General features: G+C 49.2%; 2 protein-coding genes and 1 long non-coding RNA gene across 7 annotated transcripts in view; 1 reads left to right on the top strand and 2 right to left on the bottom strand.

Moving 5' to 3' along the window:
• Positions 1 to 22,610, bottom strand: part of HOXA3 (homeobox A3) — a 45,515-nt gene that overhangs the window by 6,704 nt on the left and 16,201 nt on the right. Inside the window, exons 1-3 of one of the 5 annotated variants that reach the window (XM_038557164.1) lie at positions 16,146 to 16,262; positions 12,873 to 13,052; positions 8,504 to 8,586 (exon numbers count right to left, since the gene is read on the bottom strand). The gene's annotated coding sequence lies outside the window, so the exon portion shown is untranslated. Of the gene's footprint in view, positions 1 to 4,343; positions 5,339 to 8,249; positions 8,465 to 8,503; positions 8,587 to 12,872; positions 13,053 to 16,145; positions 16,263 to 22,610 lie in introns of those variants that run through there. The other 4 variants (XM_038557162.1, XM_038557166.1, XM_038557165.1 and 1 more) reach the window with 4 other exon arrangements.
• LOC119866382 lies at positions 229 to 8,826 on the top strand. Its single transcript, XR_005369608.1, has 2 exons — positions 229 to 337; positions 7,855 to 8,826. It is a non-coding gene; the product is annotated as an uncharacterized LOC119866382 (long non-coding RNA).
• HOXA4 (homeobox A4) lies at positions 14,537 to 16,819 on the bottom strand. Its single transcript, XM_038557180.1, has 2 exons — positions 16,146 to 16,819; positions 14,537 to 15,593 (listed from the first exon to the last, which is right to left on the bottom strand). Exons 1-2 carry the CDS (start codon positions 16,750 to 16,752, stop codon positions 15,247 to 15,249), a joined length of 954 nt encoding a protein of 317 aa, XP_038413108.1. The 5' UTR covers positions 16,753 to 16,819; the 3' UTR covers positions 14,537 to 15,246.

Consider the following 22,610-nt stretch of genomic DNA (forward strand, 5'->3'; position numbering starts at 1 on the left):
CTCGGGCTCGGGCTCCGGCCCCCGGCCCGGCTCGGCGGCCCGGCCGGTCCCCTAGGCGCGGGCTGGGCACCGACCCTCAGCATCAGCCGAGACCGCGGGCGGGAGGGAGACCCCAAGGCCCGGACGCCGCGGCGCAGAGCGTGGCCGCCTCGCTGCTCCGGCGCGGCTCGCCCAGGGCGGACTGGGGCGGCTTGGACCCCCCCTCCCACCCACCCCACCCACCCACCCCTCCCCCACACCCCCGCCCCCTGCCCTTCCCGAGGGCAGCAGCCGCGGCCCGGAGATAAGCGCTAGCGCGGCGCAGGGCTCTCTGCCTGGGCTAGTGGCACCGACTTGGGTATGTTTCTTATGAATATTACACGCGGAGCAGCGTCTGGTCGGGGGGTGCGGTGGGGGGTGCTGGGGGCGGGCGGGAGGGGAGGCCGAGGCGGCTGGGGAAGCGCGGGGCGGCGTGGGGGATGGGGCTGAGGCGAGGGGAGGGACAGGAGCGAGAGGGGGAACTCGGCGGCGGCGGGAGGAGGGCAGCCTCCCCCCAACCCCCAACGCCCTCCCTCTCCTCGCTTCTAGGCGTCACTAAAGTCCAGGAAAATTATGCTAATGAGGACAAACGGCTCTCACAAAGGGGCTCTCTTGCCGGGCTCTATTTCTTAGGAATCCATTTGAGAAACCACATAACCCTCTGCCCTGGACACTTCCAGTTGGGGTGCAAGGGGAAAGAGAACCAGAAGCAGAGTTCCCCAGACTTTGGGCACTTTACTACATCGGCCACCCCCAATCTGAGAACCTCAAAGCCAATCTTTGGGGGACAGGGGTAGGGCCTCCTTTCTCAAGAGACCTCCCCAAGAGCCAACTGGGCTATCTTTGGTTATATTTTTAGGCAGAAACCCTTAAAATCCTGCAGCCGGGAGGGAGGTAGCCTGGGGGAAATGCACTTAAGTCTAGGCAGTGAAATGGGATGCTCTGGGCTCAGGTACACATGAGAGTGCCTTAGAAACCTGGGTCTCTAGCTCTTCTGTGCCCATTGCCCAGTACAGATAGGCAGCTCACTCACAGGGAAAGAGATAAAACTCTGACCCCAACACCCACCAAATCTATGAGGTTCCCCCCCCTAATTAGTGATATACAGAGACGCTAAGCAGAGGAAAGGCCAGAGTGCGCCGGTAATATTGCCACAACTTTAAGGAGGATGGTCTCCCTCCCTTCTAATGCCTCCCTCACTCTTCCAGATTCAGAAGCGAACTCTGCAAGGGTATGTGTGTGGCAAAAAGAGAAATGGAGCTTTCGTGCAATTCCAAGGTGTCAACGGCCAGTCCTTCTCAAAGGAAGGTGTTAAAAATATAAGTAGTATGTTTAAACTGTCAGGGAGCCAAAGTGTCACCTTAGAGCAAAAACAAAGCCAAGGGAAAAGGGAGAAATCAAAAAGCACTCCTGGCCAGGGTGGCCTCATGCATACCAATGGTTTTTGTCATTTATGGCTGGGCAAGATTTATGACTCGGCGCCCCAAAGCTGTAAACAGAGCACAAAACAGCAAACACTTGCTCCTTATGGCATATTGCGGCAGCGCAACTTGAAAGAGGGAGCCGGGCAGCGTAGGAGGTGAGAGAAGCCGCAAAAATCCGCTCGGCTGCATTTTCTCTTCAAACTGGCCGGGTCGGATGTGGCATTTGAAGAAAGAAGGCGTGGGTCAATAATCAACCCGCACTTTCTCCTCCAAACTGCTGACACGACTCTTACCGCCTTCTCAGCTAAGCCAGCTGCAAGGAAGGCCAGCTTTCCGTGAGAACCTGCCAGGGGAGGGGACCTCCTGGGCCAAGAGGGCCGAGGGCGCCGAGGTGAGGGCTGGGGCATCTGGGGCGCATACCTTTTCACCAGCTCCAGACTGTGCCGGGCAAAATGCTAGGACTGGAGCCGCGGGAGTTGAGGGAAAGCTTGGGGTGGGAGCTCGGGACTGGGTCTTTGCTGGTCCCAAGACTAGGTGGCTTCTGGGTGGCGGGCTACAGCAGGCAGAAATGGAGCTCTGACCTCAAGTCTAGAGTCCTGACACCCTGGCATGTAGACCTCCGGGGTTTGGGCCTCCCTTCTGAAATCCACAGGAATGGCTTTTGGAACATGGCAGGCGAGGTGATTAAAAATAATAATTTATGACTGCTGAAGGTTTTAAATTTGTTATTGTTTTTTAAGAGTAAAATATTGCCTGTCAATTTCCACTACCGGGAATTACCCACCACTGCTGCTGCGGTGCCCCTTCTAGGCAGATCCTGCAGCCATTCACCCTGCTCGGCCAAAACCACTGAGGTTTTCTTTGTGGAGAAGACCCTTTGGTTCCCCCAAACCACCGCCTCCAGCCCCTGTGCTCCCATATGTCTTACCCATTGGGGACTTAGAAGAAAACATTTTCTCAGCACTATAAAAATATCTGGAATAGCGAAGGTGCATTTGTGCCTCTCTACCCTTTACAGGGGCCTCCTTGAGAACATGCCGGGGAGGGCCTGGGGTCGATCCGAGGCTCTCTGTGCAGCCAGGGAGAAAGGTGAGATAAAAAAGAAGAATGGAAATCCAGGAATGGGGAGGAAAATTAATGAGGAAATGCACTTGCCTGTGAGGGTGAGTTTTTGGCATTTTGAGGGTAAAAGGGGACTAGCTTTTATATATATATATATATAGCTATAGCTTAGCTATCTATAATAGAGTACCTTTAGCTCTTTCCATGAAGGAAAAACCAACTGGTGCTCTATAAACTGGACTATTGGTTTCTTCTCACCGTGCATACTTTTATACAGAACCAGTTTGAGAGTCCATCCCTAGATATTTATTCCGCTTGCTGGCACTGAAGTGACAATAAAAAGATGCTTTTAACAAACCTCTATTCCCTCTCTCATTCTTTCTAGCGAAACTATATTATTTATGAGTCTTTAACTGGGTCAAAAATGCGCCAGAACTGGGTCATAAATCATATGAAATGCTGACAAGTAATTGAACAGCAATTAAAGCTTACATTTTATTTCCAAGGGGTGTTTTAGAGCACTTGAAACGGCCTCAGTTAAGCACGGTTAGCGTGGAGGCCGGCAGCGGGGGAGGGTAGAAGCAGCCCTTCCGTTCTGGGGATGTAAATCCCACTCAAGTAGGGGAAGCTTGATTTGATTTTTTTTTTCAAGTACAGAACGAAATAAGATTTTTTTTTTTAAGTCATGGGCAAATCTGATTCCCGACTCCTTGTAGACACCCTTTTCCTGCACTCCAAGATCTCCAAGAGCAGAGGAAAACGAAGTTTCCTTCACCTTTTCAGGGAGTTTTCATCCTTCCCAGGAGTGCTGGGTTCCCAAAGCGCAATTACTGCGAGCTTTCCCGGTAATTTGGAAGCACAGTTTAACTCTCATCTGCCTCTATCCTGGCTGCAGCACTGTTTCTGGGGTCGGAAGCCCGAGAGACATGTCTGCCTCTGCTTCTTGCAGACTCTGCCTCTGGAATTCTCTCCAGCCCAGGGCGCACTAGCCAGTCCTTAAAACTCTGCAAGCTGGCTGGGTGCATTACAATAGAGTGTCCAGGTCGTGCACAATATGAAGCTCAAACCGAGGTCTGGCTCCCTCCTTCTCTGTCTCCCAAAATTTAGAATAACTGAGCTTCTGGGCATCAGGCAGGCTTACTCCCACCCTAAGCGTCTCCTAGGTCTGAGCTGTCCTTCTTCACCCCTGCCCGGGTAGAGAGGGTGCTAGGGAAACAATGGCGCGTCCTCTGGGTCTGGCACCTTTGGTCCTGCATGTGGGGAAGCGTGTCCCACAACCCAGCACTGAACAAAGTGGCCCGAAGCATCATCAATAAAATGGCAGCGCATCTGCACACTCATTGATTTCTCTCCCCCAGCTGCTCCGGCTGCCCAGGTCAGCCCTACCTCTCTAACCGCAGCCGCCGGCAAACGCCACCAACCCGGGAGCGATCTCCCCTTCCCACCCACCCAGCCTCCACCCCCTCCGGGCAGTCTTGCCGAGCGAGCGCAGCGCGGGCCACCTCGGCCTGAGCCGGCGCTTCGGGACCCTCCCTCCGCCTGGGGCTCAGCTCCTGGGACTCCAGCCCGCTGCAATGGACAAAGCCGCCAGAGCACTGGAGGCCGCTGGGCTTACCTAGCAGCCCCCAAGTGCCTTTTCCTTTATACCCCCCAACACTTTCCAGGGAATTAAACTCAGTCTGAGGCGATACTGGGGATCTTTCAAACGGTTTCGGTTCTACGAGAGAAACAAAGGAAGAGAGGGGCTGAGGGTCCTGTCGGTGAACCAGGGTCTCCTCGCCTGACCTTTGTCTCTCACAGCCATAACTCACTCTAGATATGAACAATCAGCGGAAATACCTTAAAATAAATTCCATCCTCCTGGTGTGGCCTCGAGTCCCATCGGCTAGCTCGCCCAGAACCGCTCCATGAGCGCTGAAAACTGCAACCCGCTAGGAGAGCGCTCTCCGGAGAAGGGGAAGGAGAAGGAGGAGGTGGGTGCGTGGGGGTGGGGGAAAAAAAGCTCTCGCTCTGTAGAGAATCTAGAAAACGTAATCACAGGCGAAGCCCGCCCGGGTCTCCGCTCCAAATGCCACAATAATGCGCTGTATTATGTGCTCACGTGGTCATACGTCAACTTAAATCCTTTTATTTGAAATAGGGAATCACTGAAGGGACTAGGTTTCCAAGCAGAACATTCAGCTTTGGGGGAGGGGAACTGGGGAGCCTTGGCCAGCAGCGGGGAAGAGTTAGGTCTGGGGCAGTAGAACAATGGGGGCAGCCCCCCTCAACATGTGCCATACTAGGCCACTTATCTCCACTTATATTTCTTTACAAATTATCCAAACAGAAGGGAACTGTAATGCTGTCCCCATGCTTAGGGTCCATGTAACTTTCTGCAGTCTTCCACTCACAGACAAGCTGAAGCCTGCACACCCAAGCACTCTAGTTTCCTCTGGCCCACTAGCCAATACATCAAAAGGCAAAGACCAGGACTTTTTCCAGAAGAAAACCCAGCAATAACTGGCTTATTAGTTGGTGGACTCCCTCATGGCCTACCATTGTATGGAGTTTGCTAACACCCACGCCATACACCACGCCACTGGAGAAACCCAAAAGGCCCCAAATTACCTGACAAAGGCTAAAGCACCTCCTCCAAGTCCAGTTGATTTTGTTCAGTGGGAATCCTCTAGAAAAGAGGTACTTAGCTCTAGAGTGATGGGTCAGTGTTTTGCAAAATATGGAGGGACTCAGTGCCCTGGCTAAACCTACATTTATTCATTTCCTCAGTGCATAGCAGGAGTGATACATGAAATTATAGGCTTCTAACAATGGAAAATGTAAGGGGGAATGATCTAATTGACTCTGCAAGAGAAAACTCTCTCTCTCTACATATATATATGTGTATATATATATATATATACACATATATATATACAGTGCATTATATATATTTAATATAAATATAACCAGCTTTTACTGGCATCCCTTGAATTAACCTACGAAATAATCTGGGACTCTCTTTGCACATGGGTTTGTTCACCCTCTCCTAAGAAAAGTCTGCCTGCCAGCAGAAAATGAACTGGACCAACTCTGTTCTGGACAAACCTGGCTGAAACAAATAAGCCACCCCCAACCCCACCCCCATTCTACTACTGACTTCTGCTTGGTGACACTGTCCACTGATTTTAACACTTCACCCTCTCACGAGTTGCCAAAAGAGTTCCTCTTTTCAGGTCTTAGTTTCCAGACTTTGGGAGTGCTCAGAAGTGGTGAAATCCTCATGCCTTATTCTTTTCCTTCTGAGAGTGGATCTTGAGCTGGCTAGGCCTCTCTAAGTGTGAGACTCACTTATAGCAGCTGCAGGAGGCTGTGCATGATTCTGCTCCTCCCCTCCTCCCCTGCAGGGGCCTGGTGAGAATGTAAGGCCCTCAGTAAGGGGGCCTGGTCATGGGGGTGTCCACATCAGAAGGGCAATAAAAGAGGAGGAGACCTAATCCCTTGGAAGTGAGCCCTGGCCTGTGCTGGTGGCAAGATTCCAACAAAGTTCTGTCTGTGGTAGAGCTGGGAGAGAACCTCTCTGTGAACTGTCCCAACTCTGACCTAAGCCACAGGCTGGAAAGTGACAACCCAAAGTGAAAACCTGCTTCTCTTAGGGAGTTTTCATCCTTAGGTATGGGGAGGGGGGCGGCGATGGGACCAAAGGCTGGTTCTCAAAAAGCATTCTCCAGGTCCCCAAGGATTCAGATCACTAATATATTGTCCTCTGCTCCCCATATGCACCCCCCACCCTGAGTGCCAAATATTCCACACTGAACTCTCCTGATAGCCTAGAAAGGACCTGGAAGTATTGTCAAATTGCTAGCAAACTACCCTCTCCCTCAACCAAAGTTTCTGCAGAAACTTCAGCTCAAAAATTAGATGAGGCCCCCTTCAGAACTCTCAGAACAGTCTGGAGCAAATAAAAACTCCAAAGCCATAAATCAATGGGAGAAGTATTCGGTACTGCTTCAGAGAAATGCCTTAACGCCAGCAAGGCCCAACAGCGGCGGCGGCATCTCAGCTCTAGCCAGGAGCCTCCTTGCCGCTATTAACAGCCCAGTTAATGCTCCAACTGCTGTTTAACAATTAACATTAACGACTTGGGTTGGAATGGAGTGATTTGGTGGGACGTGAAGGGAAAAATCTGAGGAAGTCAAAGGAAATTTAGCTTTTGAGGTGAAAACGGCTTCCTTAAGAGAGACCCTGGTCTGGGCAGGCCACCAGGGAACCAGCAGCTGAGAGTCCTCCCTCACCACTCTGAAATCCGCTCTCCTTGGATAAGGCTCTGGGCCTTTTAAAGTTCAGTTCCAGAGAACAAGAATAGAGATGCTCAAGTATGTAGGCCCAGGCTGGGAAACCTAGCTGCCAGTCCCCTTCCATTTATTCCTTCAGACCCCAACCTGGCCAGTGCTGGGGACACATGCCCTGGATCCATTTCAGCAGAGCCAAAATAGGTGGAAAGTTGTTTTGGAAGGAGCAGGTGAGCTTTAGTCAATATTTGCAAGGCTGTTGGCAGATTAGATATATCTGTATTCAAACACTGCAATCTGATTTCTCTGTCAAAAATACACTTAACATTTTACTCCCTTCAGTTAACTGTAGTGGTTTTTCTACTTAACATCAGGTAAGGCTCACTTAGCCTCCTCTCCTTTTTTTTGGTGGAGGTTATAGATCATTATTTAACATGAGATATTTCCTGTGGGTGCAACTGCAATACAAATGGGCTCCATGTTCTCTGGATACAAATGGATGTGTATATCATTTTATACACATGGTCTAAAACTCCTGCAACTATGTATACATCCAATGGTTCTCTTGTGTACAGAGATGCAAATCATATGTACATACTGAGTTGCAAATTCCTGAAATACTCCACCTATACCTGATATAAATGGACATACAGTAGCTGAGAAAGTAACCCAGCTTTACTATTACCCTATTTACTTTCCATCTGATAAAATAATAATCGTATCCAGAATACCATATAAGCCTTAGAGTATTGCTGAATAGTATGCTGCAATTAATTAACAACATGATATCTATTTGGGGAGCAAATTTTAAGGAAGACAAAGGCCTAGGGAATAGAAAACAAAAACTCAGAAAACTTTTTAAAATAAATAACTCCTGAAAGAACAAAGCAAACCCATTCCTTCATACCAAGCTTCTAAAAGCTATTCCAGCAGCCCCTCCCCCAAATAGGCACGAAATTTATGGATCTTTTACAAGGTAATAAACCACAGTAATTACCTCCCTGCATTCCCAAACTAAGAGAACAAATTAAGCCAGAACTTGAAAAGAATTTTAAAGAGTTTTCTCTTGTTTCCAATAGGAAAAGAAAACGCAGAGACCTGGAACACCGGTGCTTTTCCTGTTGAAGATCAGAAGATCAGCCTGGCTAAAGCAATGGAGAAGACCCGCCGCCTGCGACGGTCTACACATTTGAAAGGCAGTAACTTCCCTCTTGCCAAGGAAAGGCGGCCGAAGGATAGGAGAAACTACAGGGGGCGAGACAAGTTTCCTCAACGCAGATCTGTGACTGACGACCATTCCTGAGCTCAGAGTCTCCGCACGCGCCGCAAACAGTCGACAGGGAGAGCGGCCCACGCGGCAGCCGCCGCGCCCATGGCCTCTACTTGCTTTTGCCCTGCTGCTCGGTGCAGCGGTTTGTTTGGAGCTTCCCGAAGAAAGAAACACACCCCGTTGACACCCCCCACCCCCACGCACACTCATCTTTGGTCTCAGCAACCGCCCCTCCTGCACAAGGCCGGCCGGCTTTCAGCTTTCGGGGAAGATTCTTTGTCTTCCCGAAGCCCCGCATCCGCAAGGAGTGCAGCTGAAGGGAACCCAGCTCCAAAATGCCTCCGAAGTTAAATATTGACCAGAACCTCTTTCAGAGGGCTGCAGCTCCCTGGAAGAGTAAACTCCTTCCAAAGGCCCTAGCAAAGCCCAGCGGAGTGAAGAGTTAGCACAGCGCTTACCTCCAAAGATGTTTAAGACTGATCCAGTGATTGTCTCCAACTCCTGGCACTCAGGGAGTCGCCTTTTCCGGTGTCCTGGCGCTCTGCGGACAAATAAACAGCAAAGGGTAAATGGTGGCTGCGAAGGAAGCGAGTTGGAGAACCGGAGTTGGAAGTGCGGCCCGCGCGGGCGCCAGGGTGGCCCCCCGGCTGACGCGGACACGGAGGAGTCGCCAGGGCACTGGTCCATGAGGCGCACTCGTTGCTCGAAAGGGTCCAGTCTAAGGATGGCTCGAAGATGGTGATTTATTTTTGTAAAATAAATACATACTCCCATCTCCGCACCCACATTCTCCACTTTCTTTCTTTTTACAGGGGGTGGGATGAGGAAAGGGGGTGGGGGAAGAAAACAGACGGGCAGAGGAAGATAGGAAGGTGGAAGAAGCTTTGCCGTTGGTGCCCGCTCTGCTCCGAGAGCTCCGCACGCACCTCAACTTGGGGAATGTGAATGCACGCTTTATTTTCTTCCGCTAACAAAGGGAAGCCCTGTCTGAGAGCATTCAATCACGGACTCTCTTGAAACCTCACTAATAGTGTTCATTTCTGTTTGGCGCGAAATTAGACCCTGGCTCAGTTCTTGGGCTGGGGGGCAGTCTTGAGAGGTTTTGTCTTCTGGTTCATTCAAGCCCTGGGTGCGTCACTTCTCAGTCCCAGTGGGCTGGTGGGACTACTGCAGCGCCCAGTCCCTCAGAGCAGGCCAGCTATGGCTGTTGGAAGTAGGGGGAAACTGGGAAGGACACAGACATCTCGCAATACCCGGTCTGGGGGTCCTATCCAGCCTGGCCTTAGGCACGAGTGACAAGCCGCTGCGTGCCCTATTTCTGCTGCCAACTCATCCCTCGGGATATTTGCAACCCTCTCTTGCTCTCTAATTAGCAAATAAATGGTCAGTCAACTTTCTCGGGATGGAGAGTAGATGCTGATGAAGGGAGTAAAAGAATCATCCTCCGTCCGAACCCAGGCTGGGAGAAGTTCTCCACTAGCTGGGACTCACGTTGCTTCCACAACCCTATCCCCCCCTTCACCCAGGCTGGGGTAGCCTCGCACATGCCAGCCGGCCCAAAACCAGCCCTCGATGCCAGTCTCCAGCCCATGCAATCCTGCTGAGAGCCTGAGAGGCTACCAAATAACCATCAAGCCCCTTGACCCTCAGGCTTCAGGACTCCCTAACACATTGAACAAGAGGCCACAAACCAGCAACTAGTTGCCCTCTGCCACCACCTCGACCTGCAGCCCCCACCTTCCATCAGGCACTTGGGACTCAGAATCCATGCTGGGCCCCTTTCTCTGTTTCAAACTCTCCTCTGTATCCCCAAAGGGAGTGACCCTGGCCTTGGGGCTCCTGGAGCGAGTCTGAGCAAGGTGGGGCTTAGCTGCCCTTCTTGTTGCCATTCAACTTTGCTCCAGAAAGATCTGCTTTGCCACCATCCACCACCCCTTCCCTCCAACGACGCTTAGGAGTATTGTAATTATTATGGTTATTATTGTTGTTGCTATTTCCTTATCCCCAAGTCAAATATTCATGGCTGCTGTTCCCCATAAATCGTTCAGACTAATGAGTCACAAAGAGATGTTGCCCAGGTCTCTCCCTCTGCAATGGCCACCGCCTCCGCCGCCACCGCCGCCGCGTGGCCTTTCTCTCGGCGTTTTTGGGCTCGCTTGCTCCCTCGCTCGCCCGGCGCGGGTGATTTATGAACACCGGGAAAATTGAACAAAGCCGCGCGCCGGTCCTGTGGTATCTCCGCAGCCTTCCCCAGTGTGAATCAGAACATTACCAACTGTCTGCGCATCCGTCCCACTTCATCACTAAAGCTAGGATGTGACCGCAGAAAACCCAGCCCCAAACTCACGTTTCCCCGGACACGGCGGGCTCCCCGGACTTGCAGAAACCCTGAAGAAAAAGCCCCAAGACCCAGCGTGGGCCCGCCAGCTCTGGTCCTCCCCGCCGAAGGGCTCTCTTCAGCCCTCCTGAAGGAATTAAATGCCTTTGGAGATAAATCTGAGGGTGTGTGTTTTTAAAAATCAAATAGGAAGTTGGGGTCTCACTTCTGAGAGATTCATTCCTAGTGAGGCCCTGACGACTCCGATCCATTCCTGACGATCCGCATTAATTATTTAATGAGTCACGTGACCTCAAAAGATTACAATTTCAATATCTCCCTCGAACTGGCGCTACACCTTTATCTGCTGCAACCACCGTCCTCGTCCTCCTTTGCTCTTTTAGTTCTCAGGCCTCTGGAAGCAGACACCCTTGCTCCTTGCTGGACTCTGAGGCAAACGACTGTCATGAAAATCCCAGGGCCAGCATAGTAGAATTAGTCATTCTGGAGCTATGAGCATTGTGGACAGTGGGGTGCCCACTACTCTCCCAGACACCCTGGCATCTGTTCCCTCCTGAGCCCAGAGGAGAGTCCACTTGTCCCAGAGCCTTGGCTAAGGCGCTTTGGTTACATGATCTCCCGGGGCTGCTTTGATGGCACATTGGGCAAAAACCCAGCCTTCTCCCCTGGCTCAGTACCTGTGGCCATCCATGTCAAGTGTAAGCCCAGATGCACGATGCACACATCCATTCCAAGCTGAATAGGCTTCCGCGGAGGAAGATAGCTGTGCACTCACCCCTCTCCACGGTGAGACCAAAGGCTCTATCCAACCTACACATTCATTAATATGAACCTGGGGGGACATTCAGCTGCCTTAGTTTCCTCCTGGGTACACTGAGAAGACTGAGCCAAAATGGCTTCCAAATCTCTTTCACCTCTGACATTCTTTCAAACAGGGATCTTTTTAACCCCAGAAATCAGGTTCAGAGATAAGGGAACTGACCTGAGGGGTTGGGGGGAGTTACTCCATGAGTTTGGGGCCTTGAGAAGAAGAGACACCAGAATTCCAAGACAGAAGTTTCAGACTGGAAGGTTTCATAACAGCCCCAAGCAGCCTCCCTGATGCTGTCAAGAAGTTAGAACTCACATCCTTTCCTCCTCCTGTGTTTCCCAGCTCATAGCCTTTTGAGAGAGGAAGCAGAGTTATTATTGGGCCCATGGTGTACAATATAGAGACAGGGCAACAGGAACAGCCCTTGGGAAGGCTGAGCCTATGTTCTTCAATACAGGACACAGGCTAGGGATGCAGACCAAGGGAATGCAAAGAACAGCACCACAGCCTGCCCAGAACCCACCAATCCAGATGGGAAACTCCAGGTTTCTGTTTGCCATATTGGTTCTTTGGGGTCTTTCTTTCCCTTCATTCTTAAGAGTCCTTGATCAGTTTTTCTGTTGAAACTGCTGGAGGGAAAAAGTGGTGAGAAGAGCAGCACAGTTTGGAAGCTTAGAAGAGCAGGGAGACAGTAGAAATGGTGGTCCCCACCCCTTGGAGAGGAAGCTGAGAGGTAGGGGGGAACATGGGCACCCAGGGATAGCTGGGTATAGAATCAGAGATGCTGTGCAGAGGGCCTACTCCCCATATATCTAGGTAATCTTCCCATGAGCTCCATCCTGGGTATTAAGTACTCTACTATGCCTGTCACAGTTGAATTCCCGCTGTAATAAAACACCGGGTATATCGTAGATTTCAGCAAAACTAGGAAAGAGAGCCTGCAAAGTGCCATTTTTCTTCAGGGGGAGAGTGTTAAGTACTTAATTCAAACTGTGACCATTAAAGTGTCTCCTATCCGATTTAGGTTGATTTCAGATGTTGACAAAACTTTTATCTCCAGAGTCATGCACAGCTTGGCTCTGTGACTAAAGCAAAGGAGTATGTATTATAGGGAAAGAGGGAGAAAGAGAAAAGGAGAGCATGCATAAGGGTCATTTTGGTAGGAGAATTATAGAGCTTACACAAAATACTGTCTTTAAAGGTCAAGGGTTTGAGGGGCCACTAGGGTTCGCTTTAAAAAAAAAACAATTAATGAGATAGAAAATTTGTCCTCTGGGTGAACTCTTATGGTTGCCCTAGCAAAGGGAAGACAATGCATGATTTTAAAGCCCAAAGTGGGATTTTCTAAGCTGTTATAACAAGGTCCCTTAAAGTCCAAATCGAAAACAGGCAAAACATTATAAAGAAATGACTATTGTTTGGGTCATTTTGGATAATTTCAGCTTTGCAAAAACTTAACAATACCTTAATAATCAAGACAGTTTGGACCAAAATGCCATTTTGTTCTGGTATATTACAAAAACAATTTTTCCATCCTTTCTCTTCCTTTCCTGGATAGATTATAAGAGTATGTGAAATAAAGTTATCCGTTTCATCCCCATACAACTGCCTCTGGGATGAAGCTAACGAATGCCCCTATACCCCTGCTTCCCTACAAAGGAGAAATATAAGAATTTACCTTAAATGATGATAATCTGCCATTTGAGGTTTTGCAGCTCGACACTCAATTTCCACCAAGAGTCTAGGCATTTTTTGAGCAGACAGCCAAGATGCTGCGTCTTTGCCCGAGACCATATTATTTGCAAGAAGATCCCTCGCTTCTCCACAGACTTTTCCCAGAGAATGCCTTTCAGAATTGCTGTTGAATTACAAAGAAGTATTTATTGTATGAGGTGATTAATGATTCCTGGGAAAATTGCTATTTTCAGCGTGATTTAATTTCGTTTTACAAGTGCGTGTTGTAGGGGGAGGGTTAATAAGTTTCAGCAGCAGTTGCAGTGCCTCCAGAAATCCCTGGCACCCGTTCATACCGTTTAAAATGCACTTTATGCCAGTTTTGGCCTGACTTGGGAAGGCGTGTATTTGTTTGCCCCTGAATTTTCTTGGGGAGAAGTGGAGGCCCCTCTGAGACTGGTGTCCACCACTCTCCTCTCAGATATGGTTTGTTCATAGGTAGGGAACTGCTCAGCCTTGCCTGTATCACACACAAGGCGACAGCGATAAAAGGAACAGCACTGACCACTGGCTAAGGGTTTGCCACTGATGGGAAAATGTGTTTAAAATTCCTCTGGTATAGCAAAGGTAGGTGAGCGCCCCCTCCCATCTCTACTAAAATTATAACATGAATTAAACGCTGCACACATTCACGGCCAGGTGACAGTTATATTCTGGGGCTGGTGTGTGTTGGTTTTCTGCATCTTGTTGCAGAATCCACCGTTCAAGTGACACCCAAGTCTAAATTCTCTTTACTGATACCAGGAAATACAAGAGTTACAGAGATTGCAATGTGGGTTTTGATTTTCAACCTTTGACTCTAGATCTTTAGGTTGGATAGAAAGATCCAGGAGCACTGGAGAAAAGTGACCCTCGCTCAGAGATTGGCTTTTTTCCAGCACTGAATACTCCCAGGTCTACCTTGCTTAGGATACATTTTGAGAGTGTCATTATGCTTTTTCTTTCCTCAGAGAAACCTTGGAGGATTTACTGGGAAATTTTACTGTTTATTTTGAAAGCTCCTGCTTCTGAGAGAGAGAGAGAGAGAGAGAGAGAGAGAGAAAGAAAAACAAAAATCCCCAAGCTGTAGGTAGTGAAGAAAACCTTAAAAATAACCAAGAAACCAAAAGCAATCTCAACTCTGCACAAACTATTTTTTATCTCCAGGGAAACAGGCAGATTAAGTGTGAAGGTGCAATAAATACCAAAGGGACCACTTCTTTCCAAGTGTGCTCAGAGTTCAGCGTGTAGAACAGCTGCAGAAACCCCTGGGCCCTCAGCATTGCGCGGTTTCACCTTTCATTGCAGGGAAGGACACGTTTCTATGCCTTACAGAGACTTGAAGCCTGAAAGCCTGGCCAAGTTTGGGAAGAAGAGGAGCCCTCTCAGAGCTCAAGAGCCTTCCTGCTCTTTGGAACTTTTCCCACAGTGGGTCAAACTTGACAAGAGTTCAGCTGAAGTTGAACACACTCACACAAATGATGTGAGCAGTCAAAATCCAAGTGAACATAACTCCAGCCATCTACAAAATTTTACATGCAAGGTCAGACATCTCAATCCAGAGAACTTTCGGGTTGTGGGTTTGTTTTTGGTTTTTTTTTTTTTAATTAAAAGTAGGAAACACACAAATGTGTCTTAGAACTTTAATGGTTTTTTAAAACAGAGTTTATTCTTAGCACATGGCTTTTTATATAGCCACACCACAATTTGTACAGTTGCACATAGGTCTAAATGCACTCCCCTCTCCCCAGAGATTGTGCCTCAGAATAAGACAACAATAACCCTACAACAATATTTTAAATAAATGCAAGGAAAGGAAACTAACATGTGTCACATCTACCATCAAGGTCTATACATTTTGAGAATTAAATAATCTGGTGAGGTCCACAATGTCTACTCATTTATTCAGTTCAATACAAGCTTGTATGAGCTGCCTTAATGTGGAAGGGGGAGGTAGGGAAGGTGGGAAAGGGGTCTGTTTTCTTCTGCTTGCAACAAATATACATGTGTATGTCCCCAGTCACCATGGGCTGTCCAGCTGACATTAGCCACCTCTAAAGTATTCGTTGCCAAGAGGTCAGTCTCAGGTACCCAAACCTGGCAGCCTTATTCAGGCAAGCAGGTTGTTCTATCACCCAGCATCCTGGCTATTATCCTCTCCTGGGTGGCAACCAGCACACACTCTTACCGGGATAATGTCTTCTTTTTTTATAATCCTTTTCACCAAGTTGGGTTTTGTTTTGGGGTCTGTTATGGTCCAGACAGGTAGGAGTATGGGGCAAAGGGCGGAAGGGGGGTAAGCAGGTGGGGGAATGAAACTGGTCTAGATCTCTAGAAGATTATATGGAGGAGGGAATGGGTGTGGAGGCACCCTGGTGGGGGTGGGGATGCAGGTGCGGGCTCTGAGTCTGTGCTTTCCCTGGCGGGCCTGCTGAGGCCGAGGCCGAGTTGGAGGATCGCATCTTAGTGTTGGGCAATTTGTGATCTTTCTTCCACTTCATCCTCCGGTTCTGAAACCAGATCTTGACCTGGCGCTCGGACAAGCAGAGCGTGTGGGCGATCTCGATGCGGCGCCGCCGGGTCAGGTAGCGGTTAAAGTGGAACTCCTTCTCCAGCTCCAAGACCTGCTGTCGGGTGTATGCGGTTCGAGAGCGCTTGGGCTCCCCTCCGTTATAACTGGGGTTGACTGAACGCCCACAACCCCGAAGGAGAAGGCCAAGGAGGAGGGAGTGGAAGAGAGGGAAAGGAGGAGGAGAGAGAAGGTGGGGTGGGGAAGAGCAATTGGACATCATCATTATATAATAACCTGACACCAAGTTCACGCAAGATACATAAAACGGCAAAGAAAATGTTTCACAGGCTATTGACAACGGGAAACACCCGAGAGCCATAAAGAATGGTGCTGGGCATTGGGGCTGAAGAAAAGCTTCAAAGACACATGGCCTGAAGCCTCTGCCAGGGCAATTAAATTTATGGGGGCTATAATTACTGCCCTAACAGTTTGGCGTCTCGTAAATCTCTCGATAAAGGGACCCCGGGTACAAAAGGGTTCTCACGTTAGGATCAGGCGGCTGGCTGGCGCGCACACACCCACATCCCACTGTAGCTCGGGCCAGATGGGGGCTCCCCTCCAGAGGCCCCCCTGCCCCTCAGCCTCTTCGGCTGACCCTCGCCCCGACCCCCGAACCCTGCCCGGCCCCAGCCCACCCTCCCGCGCCTCCCCAGCGGCGCCACGTACCGGCGCTGACATGGATCTTCTTCATCCAGGGGTACACCACAGGCTCTTTGCCCTTCAGGCCCGGCGGGCTCTTGTCGGCCAGAAGCAGCGGGCACGCGGGGGCGCTGCCCCCTGCCGGGGCGCCCGGGGTGGCGGGAGCCGCCTCGCAGCGCCGCGGGGGCGCGGGGGGCGCCGCGCGGTGCTGCGGGGGCGGCGGCGGCAGGCCGTGGCTCGCGTGCAGGCCGTGCGCGGGACCCTTGGCTCGCGCCGGGGGCTGCTCGGGCTGCGGCTGCCGCCCCGGGCTGGCGCCACCGCGGTAGCCATAGGGGTAGGCGGCGTCGGCGGCGGCGGGCGCGGGGTAGAGCGCGGCCGCGGGGTAGGAGGGCTCGCGGGCAGCCCGCGGCGCGTAGTAGGAGGCGGGGGGCTCGCGGCTGCTGCCCGCGTGGGGGAGCTGGGGCTGCTGCGCCGGCAGGTGCTGGGCCGCGGGCGCTGGGGGCTGCTGGTAGCTGGGGCCCCCGCCTGGGCCGCCGTCTCCGCCGCCCGGGCCGCTGTGCTGCGCGTACTCCTCAAAGGGAGGGAACTTGGGCTCGATGTAGTTGGAGTTTATCAAAAACGAGCTCATGGTCATTAATTTGTGAAGTGCAAAAATACTAATTTTTCTCGCGTTGTCGTTTTTCTGGGCTCGCCGAGGCCCCTCCCCCTCCTGCCTCGCTTCCCATCCCCCCCTTTCCTCCGCTCCCTTCCCCTCCCCCGCTGTCAAGCGCCCACCCCTCCCCCTCCCCCTCCCGCCGCCGCCGCCGCCGCCGCCGCCGCCGCCGCCGCCGCCGCCAACGCCACCAAAGTTCGCGCCGCTCCTCCCTCCTCCCCCGCCCGCGCGCGCGCGCGCGCGCGCTCTCGTCTCGGCCCCGCGCGCGCCCCCGCCCGGGACCCACCACGTGACCAGCCCCCGCCAATGGGCACGGCGCGCGCGCGGACCCGGATCAGGAAGCGCGCGGGCGGGTGATGAATGCCGCTGTCCGGCCTCCGGCGGAGGGAGGGAGCTGGAGCTCTCGGTCCCCCCCGACCCCCCAAGTTTGAGTCCTGCTGGGAATTCGGGGCCCGCCTGGGCTTCTGGTCCTCTCGGACGCCCGGGCCGGGCCCTTTCCGTGCCGTGCTCCTGGCGTAGGCCTCGGGGCAGCCGGTTGACCGCGGCCCAGCGCTGACCTCGGGCCCAGGCTAGCCAGGCCTGGCGTCTTCCAGGGTTCGAGACCGGCGGGGGGAGGGAATGGCGTCGAGACCTTGGAGGTACCCTGATTTTTTGTTTTTTGTTGTTTTTCTAAATCGTGGCCCCGGAATAAAACGAATAAAGCCCATTTTTTTCACCAGCTGATCCCCTTCCCCCGCAGCGTGCTCGCCGAGTCCGCCAGGCATCCCCTGCTTCGAGCGGCCCCGGCCGGGAGCCGCAGAGGGTGGGTGGGGGGAATAGCTGAAACCGGCCGGAGCCTGCAGAGCAAGGCCGGTCCAGTATCACCGGATGGGTGCTTTTATTTTTATTTTTTCTTTCTTTTCGCGACAGAATCTCCTTGGGTTTTTTCCCTAAGAAAAATCAGAACCTTTCTAATAGCATCTCATCTGATGGAGGCGTCGATGTGAGAGTTCAACGTGCTTGCATTTACTAGGTGCAACTGTGAGAGAGAAGGTAGCCCAAGGGTGGGAATAGGTAGCAGCGACGCCTCCACAAGATCGAGCTTTGGAACCAACAACTTCCCATTTCAGAACAATCCTCAAACAAAAACAAGCTAAGGACGGAATAGGCACTGTGCCCAGCCTGATCGCTGACGGGTCTTCGCCCCCCCACCCCCAATAGGAATTCTGTATTTTGTCTTTTTTGGATGCTGCTTTCTCCGTTTGTATTTGAGGCTAACGTTATATTTACTGGATAGTCTGTAATTTCTGAATTGCTGAAAAATTAGCATATTAACGATATCAGTAGCTCTGGAAAGGGGGGAGAGAGGACTGTTGCCTGCCATTTGGTAATTGAAATTTGATGGGTAAACTAATTACGCCATTATTAACAAATAAATTACATATTAATTCCACCTAATGTTGATCTTTGAAGTAAATACTGATGCCTTGCTTGTAGTGTGTACTTTCCCTTTCCTTTTTCCGAGTAACAGGCACACCTGGATCCTCTACTTTGCAGGCTGGATTAAAGCAGTGCAAACTAGCATAGTCACCAGGCTAAAAAGACTTTCATATTGGCATGCAAAGCAAGGATTTTTCAGCTGGTGCACCTTAGTTGATTTTTCAAAGAGCAGTATAAACAGCTTTCTCACAACTGAGTCTGGATTGCAGACAAGGAAACTTATAGCCTAAGCCTGGAGACACTTCAAAAGGAATGGCAATTCTATCTTCATTTACATCGGCTACTCATATGAGTTACTAAATGCTGGAATATATCCATTTGATGGATAGTCATTTAATGCTTAGCCACATAAAGCCTATTATATGGGACTAATCTTTAAACTAATTTAGGAAAAGAGGTTAAAAAAGGGATCATGTTAGCTTTCCAACTGGAATCACCCTGAAGTGGTACAAAGAGGTTTTCCACATTGTATGTGTGTCTCTGAAGAGTGCTGTCCATCGACATGGGCACCCTGAAATTTTTCTAAATGAAATCTGAGCCACAGACAGAAATCAACGCAGAGTATAATCTTTAGACATCCTCTCTGGAATTGGGTTGGGGCGGGGGCGGCGGTGGTGGTGGGGGGAAACCTAGCCTGTGATACAGTTACCTAAACCAGTATTTCTCGACAGCGAGAAAAAAATAATATATACATATATACTATTTTATATGAACAATATATACATACAAAATGTAATTTACAAAACGTGGCTTTCTAAGCTTCAAGGGGAGAAAAAAAACATGACAAGGAAATTTCACCCTCATGTCATCAGCCCTTGAGTACTAGGGTCTTACCTACATCTGTTTAATATTATTTACAGACACTAAAACACAAAATTCATGTTGTTTAGCCTCAGAACCTTCTACGGAGTTTCTATTGTAAAGTATTAACGAGGCACAGGCACTGTTTTGTATATGGTTAACCTAAACGAGTTAACTGTGGCTGTGTTTCATGTGGCTCTATTACTTTAGGAAGATGGGCTTATACAGAATTCCCCAAGGCCTGTAACTTGTCTTTGTGGTTCCTATCATAAACACAAACGGAGCCAGGACCACCAAGTGTTATCTCACACACCGACATTTTGACATTTTACTGCAAGATTTATGGCTGTAATAAACAATCTCAGTACCTTTTCTGATCCTTCCACAATCTCTCTTTGCAAGCCATAGCATCTTTCCATTGAATCAAATCATCTTTTGAAAAACGTTAAAAAAACCCCCAAAGCCTCTTGCCTTTACCTAAGATCCAACACACGAAAGTAAAGCCAGGAAGAGACAAACTCAATTAATAAATAAACCGATGTTTACCAGCAGCATCTTGCCCGAGAAAAGATGGGATGCCCTGAAACCGAGCAGAGAGAGAGCGTGCTAATCTTCGCACACCAACTGGCTCCAGTCCCTAGCAGGGTGAAAGCGTTATCCTTTTCTTGGGAAACTGGTGAGCGCATTTGCTCATTTCCACGTGCAGAGATAACATATATTCCCAACAAAAGCTTTCTTAAAATCCCATTAAGTGAAATAACTTTTCATCATGTCCTCGAATCCCAGATGGAAAAGGAGAGCGAAGAGAGTCTAAGGGAGAGGGAGGGCAAGAGGGAGGCAGTGTTTGCAGCCTAGTTTGAATCTGATTTGAATCATTTTGAATATATTTGGAACAGCCTTCCCTCTTGAATGCAACCCTGTCCCAAGTTTCAAAGTGACCGAACAGTGACACCGTGTGCATTTTGTTTCTTATTAATCTTACACATTGACAGTCTTTGTTAAATCACAAGGCGCGCTCTTCACTAGCCGACATTTTCATATTTGTTAGACGCGCTGACCTGAAGTTCACCTCGGCCTTGGACTTTGCGCTTCTAAAAGGTCTATACAGTGTCTTTTAGAGAGCAGGGTGCTTTGCCCAGGTCATTCCTTCTCAGGGAAAACCAAGGGGGAAAAGCAAAGGAAATGTAAACGTTATGGAATGTATTGACTGTATTTGTCCTTTGTTCTTTAGAGCGAGAGTTCTCCAGACTGTTCTCTGTCTGAGGCAAGTCTCTGGAGCGCACACGGGAATAGCTGAATTTCAAAATGCCTGATGGTGGCATTTGAGGGCTTCCCGGACACCTACGCTAGGCATATGATTTTAGAGAAGCAGTACTTTATCAGCCATGCCACCAATTAATTGTTTAGGGGCAGTTTTCTTATTGTAGTGTATAATAGTGAACACAACCCACACATAAGGATTGATGTTTGTATCCGGATTTAACATGAATTTCATGTGTGGATTGTGTGAGGGACCTAAAGATAAAAATCCTCCAAATAAAAAAAAGTAGGTATCCTCAATGCAGTAACTTCTGCAGGTACTTTTTTTTTTTTAACTTTAAATACTGGCTAAGGGGTGTCTATGTTTATTGAAGTTGACATGTTTCTAAGGAGTGGCACGCTTTTAACCAATAATGCAGTAACAAGGTTTTCTTGAAAAGACACATAATTGTCTTGGTGAGTAATAGAGGGGGTTTCAGTTTTCTTCATTTCGCTAGCCCAGATGTGGTAAAGTGTTCACTGCTATAACAGCAATCACCACGGTTGTTTCCTTCTATTTTCATCTGGCACACCCCCATTTGGCTTCAAGCTCTTGGCCAGAGTAAAAACTTTACACATTGCACAGTGGAAGCAATCTGATTACTTCCATGAAGGCAGTGCTTAGGAAATATTTACTTTACCACTAAACGTACCTGGCACCAACAAATCCAATCAACCAGAATGTATTGGGATGATCTTAAATATCCCTGCAAGAATCCACATTCTGAGTGGCTGAATTGACTCATTTCTAAAGTTAAAAACACAGAACAAAATTTCATCTTTCTCTTCTGTTTTCCTACTCTGATTACTCAAAGATCAATACATAGGCAAGGACAACATGTCCCCCCCTCCCCCAGAAAACAGATTCTAATGGCACCAACTTGTACAGCTAATATAGGAGCATGAAAAATAAAATATTGTTTAGTTCTCCAGTTGCAACTCACACATGAGGCATGGTTCCAGTTGGCTTCCTTAACACACTATTCCCTTTCTTTTCTACTCTCCCACCCTTCCTTCTTTCCCCTTAGCTTTATTCCAAATGTATTTTTAAAGCGTCTTTTCTAGAGAATAGAATCCCTCATGGTGGTCTTAGCGAAGTGGTTTGGCTTTTGTGGATTCCCATTTTCCTGTTCAAATGGCATGCTTTTTTCAGCTTAGTTATCCGCTACTTCCAGACGGTAGCATTTGTCTTACGCTGGAGTTAGGGTTACCAACAAACAGAAGCAAAAATTTCCAACAACAGGAAAATTTTCATGGTACCAATAAGAGTTTTCTCGCTGCTGGAAGAATCCTGCCCTTTCTGGAGCATTCCCACTTCCTTCCCTCCCTTCCCAGCTCTGGGAACTCTTTGCATTTAGTGGGTGGAGGTTTCAGAAAGACCATTCTGCTTTTGAAAATGGCAAAGAACACATTTTGGGAGAAGTGCCTGTGCTTGCCTCTTGTTCTCACACACTTTGGGGGATGTATGAGAAAGAAAAAGAAACCGTCCAATCAAAAGAACAATTTTCAAATAAAGGTTCTCTTGCCGCTGAAGATATGATGAAACCTCAAGAACTATATATTGTTTCTTAAATGTCTACCGATGAGTTTAGAGCTTTTTAATTTTGTGACAAACCCACAGACTCCTGGTTCTCCAACATCTAAGGTGTTGGTGTTTTAGTAATCTGTGCCTATTTACCTGCTGCTATTCCCTCCGAATGGGAGCGATAATTCAAGATGAAATACAGCATGTATTACTCTTGAAAAGAGGAATTTTCTCTCCTTTCCTCCGTAATTGAGGTCATTCAACCACCAGGGTTCACCTGGAGTCCATACCATGATACACGCGTCACTCCGAGCCATTTTATCTTTTGTGCTGATAGTCAAGATCGCAGCTCTAACATTGACATCAAACTCCGTCTGGGCAGATGACTAAGAGTGCTGCACAACATAAACTTTTGACCCTCAACTTTCTGACCTGCAGTTGCAACGCACTAACCACAAAGATACACAAAGCTATGCCTCTTCTTTCAGGGGGAAGGGGCCCCCAAGGAATCTCAGGGACACCCTGCTTCTGGCACTGCCTTTTGGATTAAGAGGGTGGATTGGATAGTTTTGGGTGTTTGTGACTCTATTTCCTGTCAAATCAGCCTCCTTCCTACCTCTTTTTGTCAGCACTTAAAGAAGAGTGAGATTATTTTTTAAAATCACTCATCATCGCATTTAACAGGGAAAATTTGGATAAGGACAGTGGAACCTCAAAAAAAAGTGAAGGAAAAAAA

The sequence above is a fragment of the Canis lupus genome, chromosome 14, assembly GCF_011100685.1.
Source record: "Canis lupus familiaris isolate Mischka breed German Shepherd chromosome 14, alternate assembly UU_Cfam_GSD_1.0, whole genome shotgun sequence".
NCBI classification, from domain to species: domain Eukaryota; kingdom Metazoa; phylum Chordata; class Mammalia; order Carnivora; family Canidae; genus Canis; species Canis lupus.

Bases quoted from the DNA above. Each gene is read 5' to 3' on its own strand.
- HOXA4 (XM_038557180.1), bottom strand. From the start codon at position 16,752: ATGACCATGAGCTCGTTTTTGATAAACTCCAACTACATCGAGCCCAAG. The intron at 15,594-16,145 runs GTACGTGGCGCC...GTGGGCGTTCAG, and splicing joins GAAGATCCATGTCAGCGCCG to TCAACCCCAGTTATAACGGA.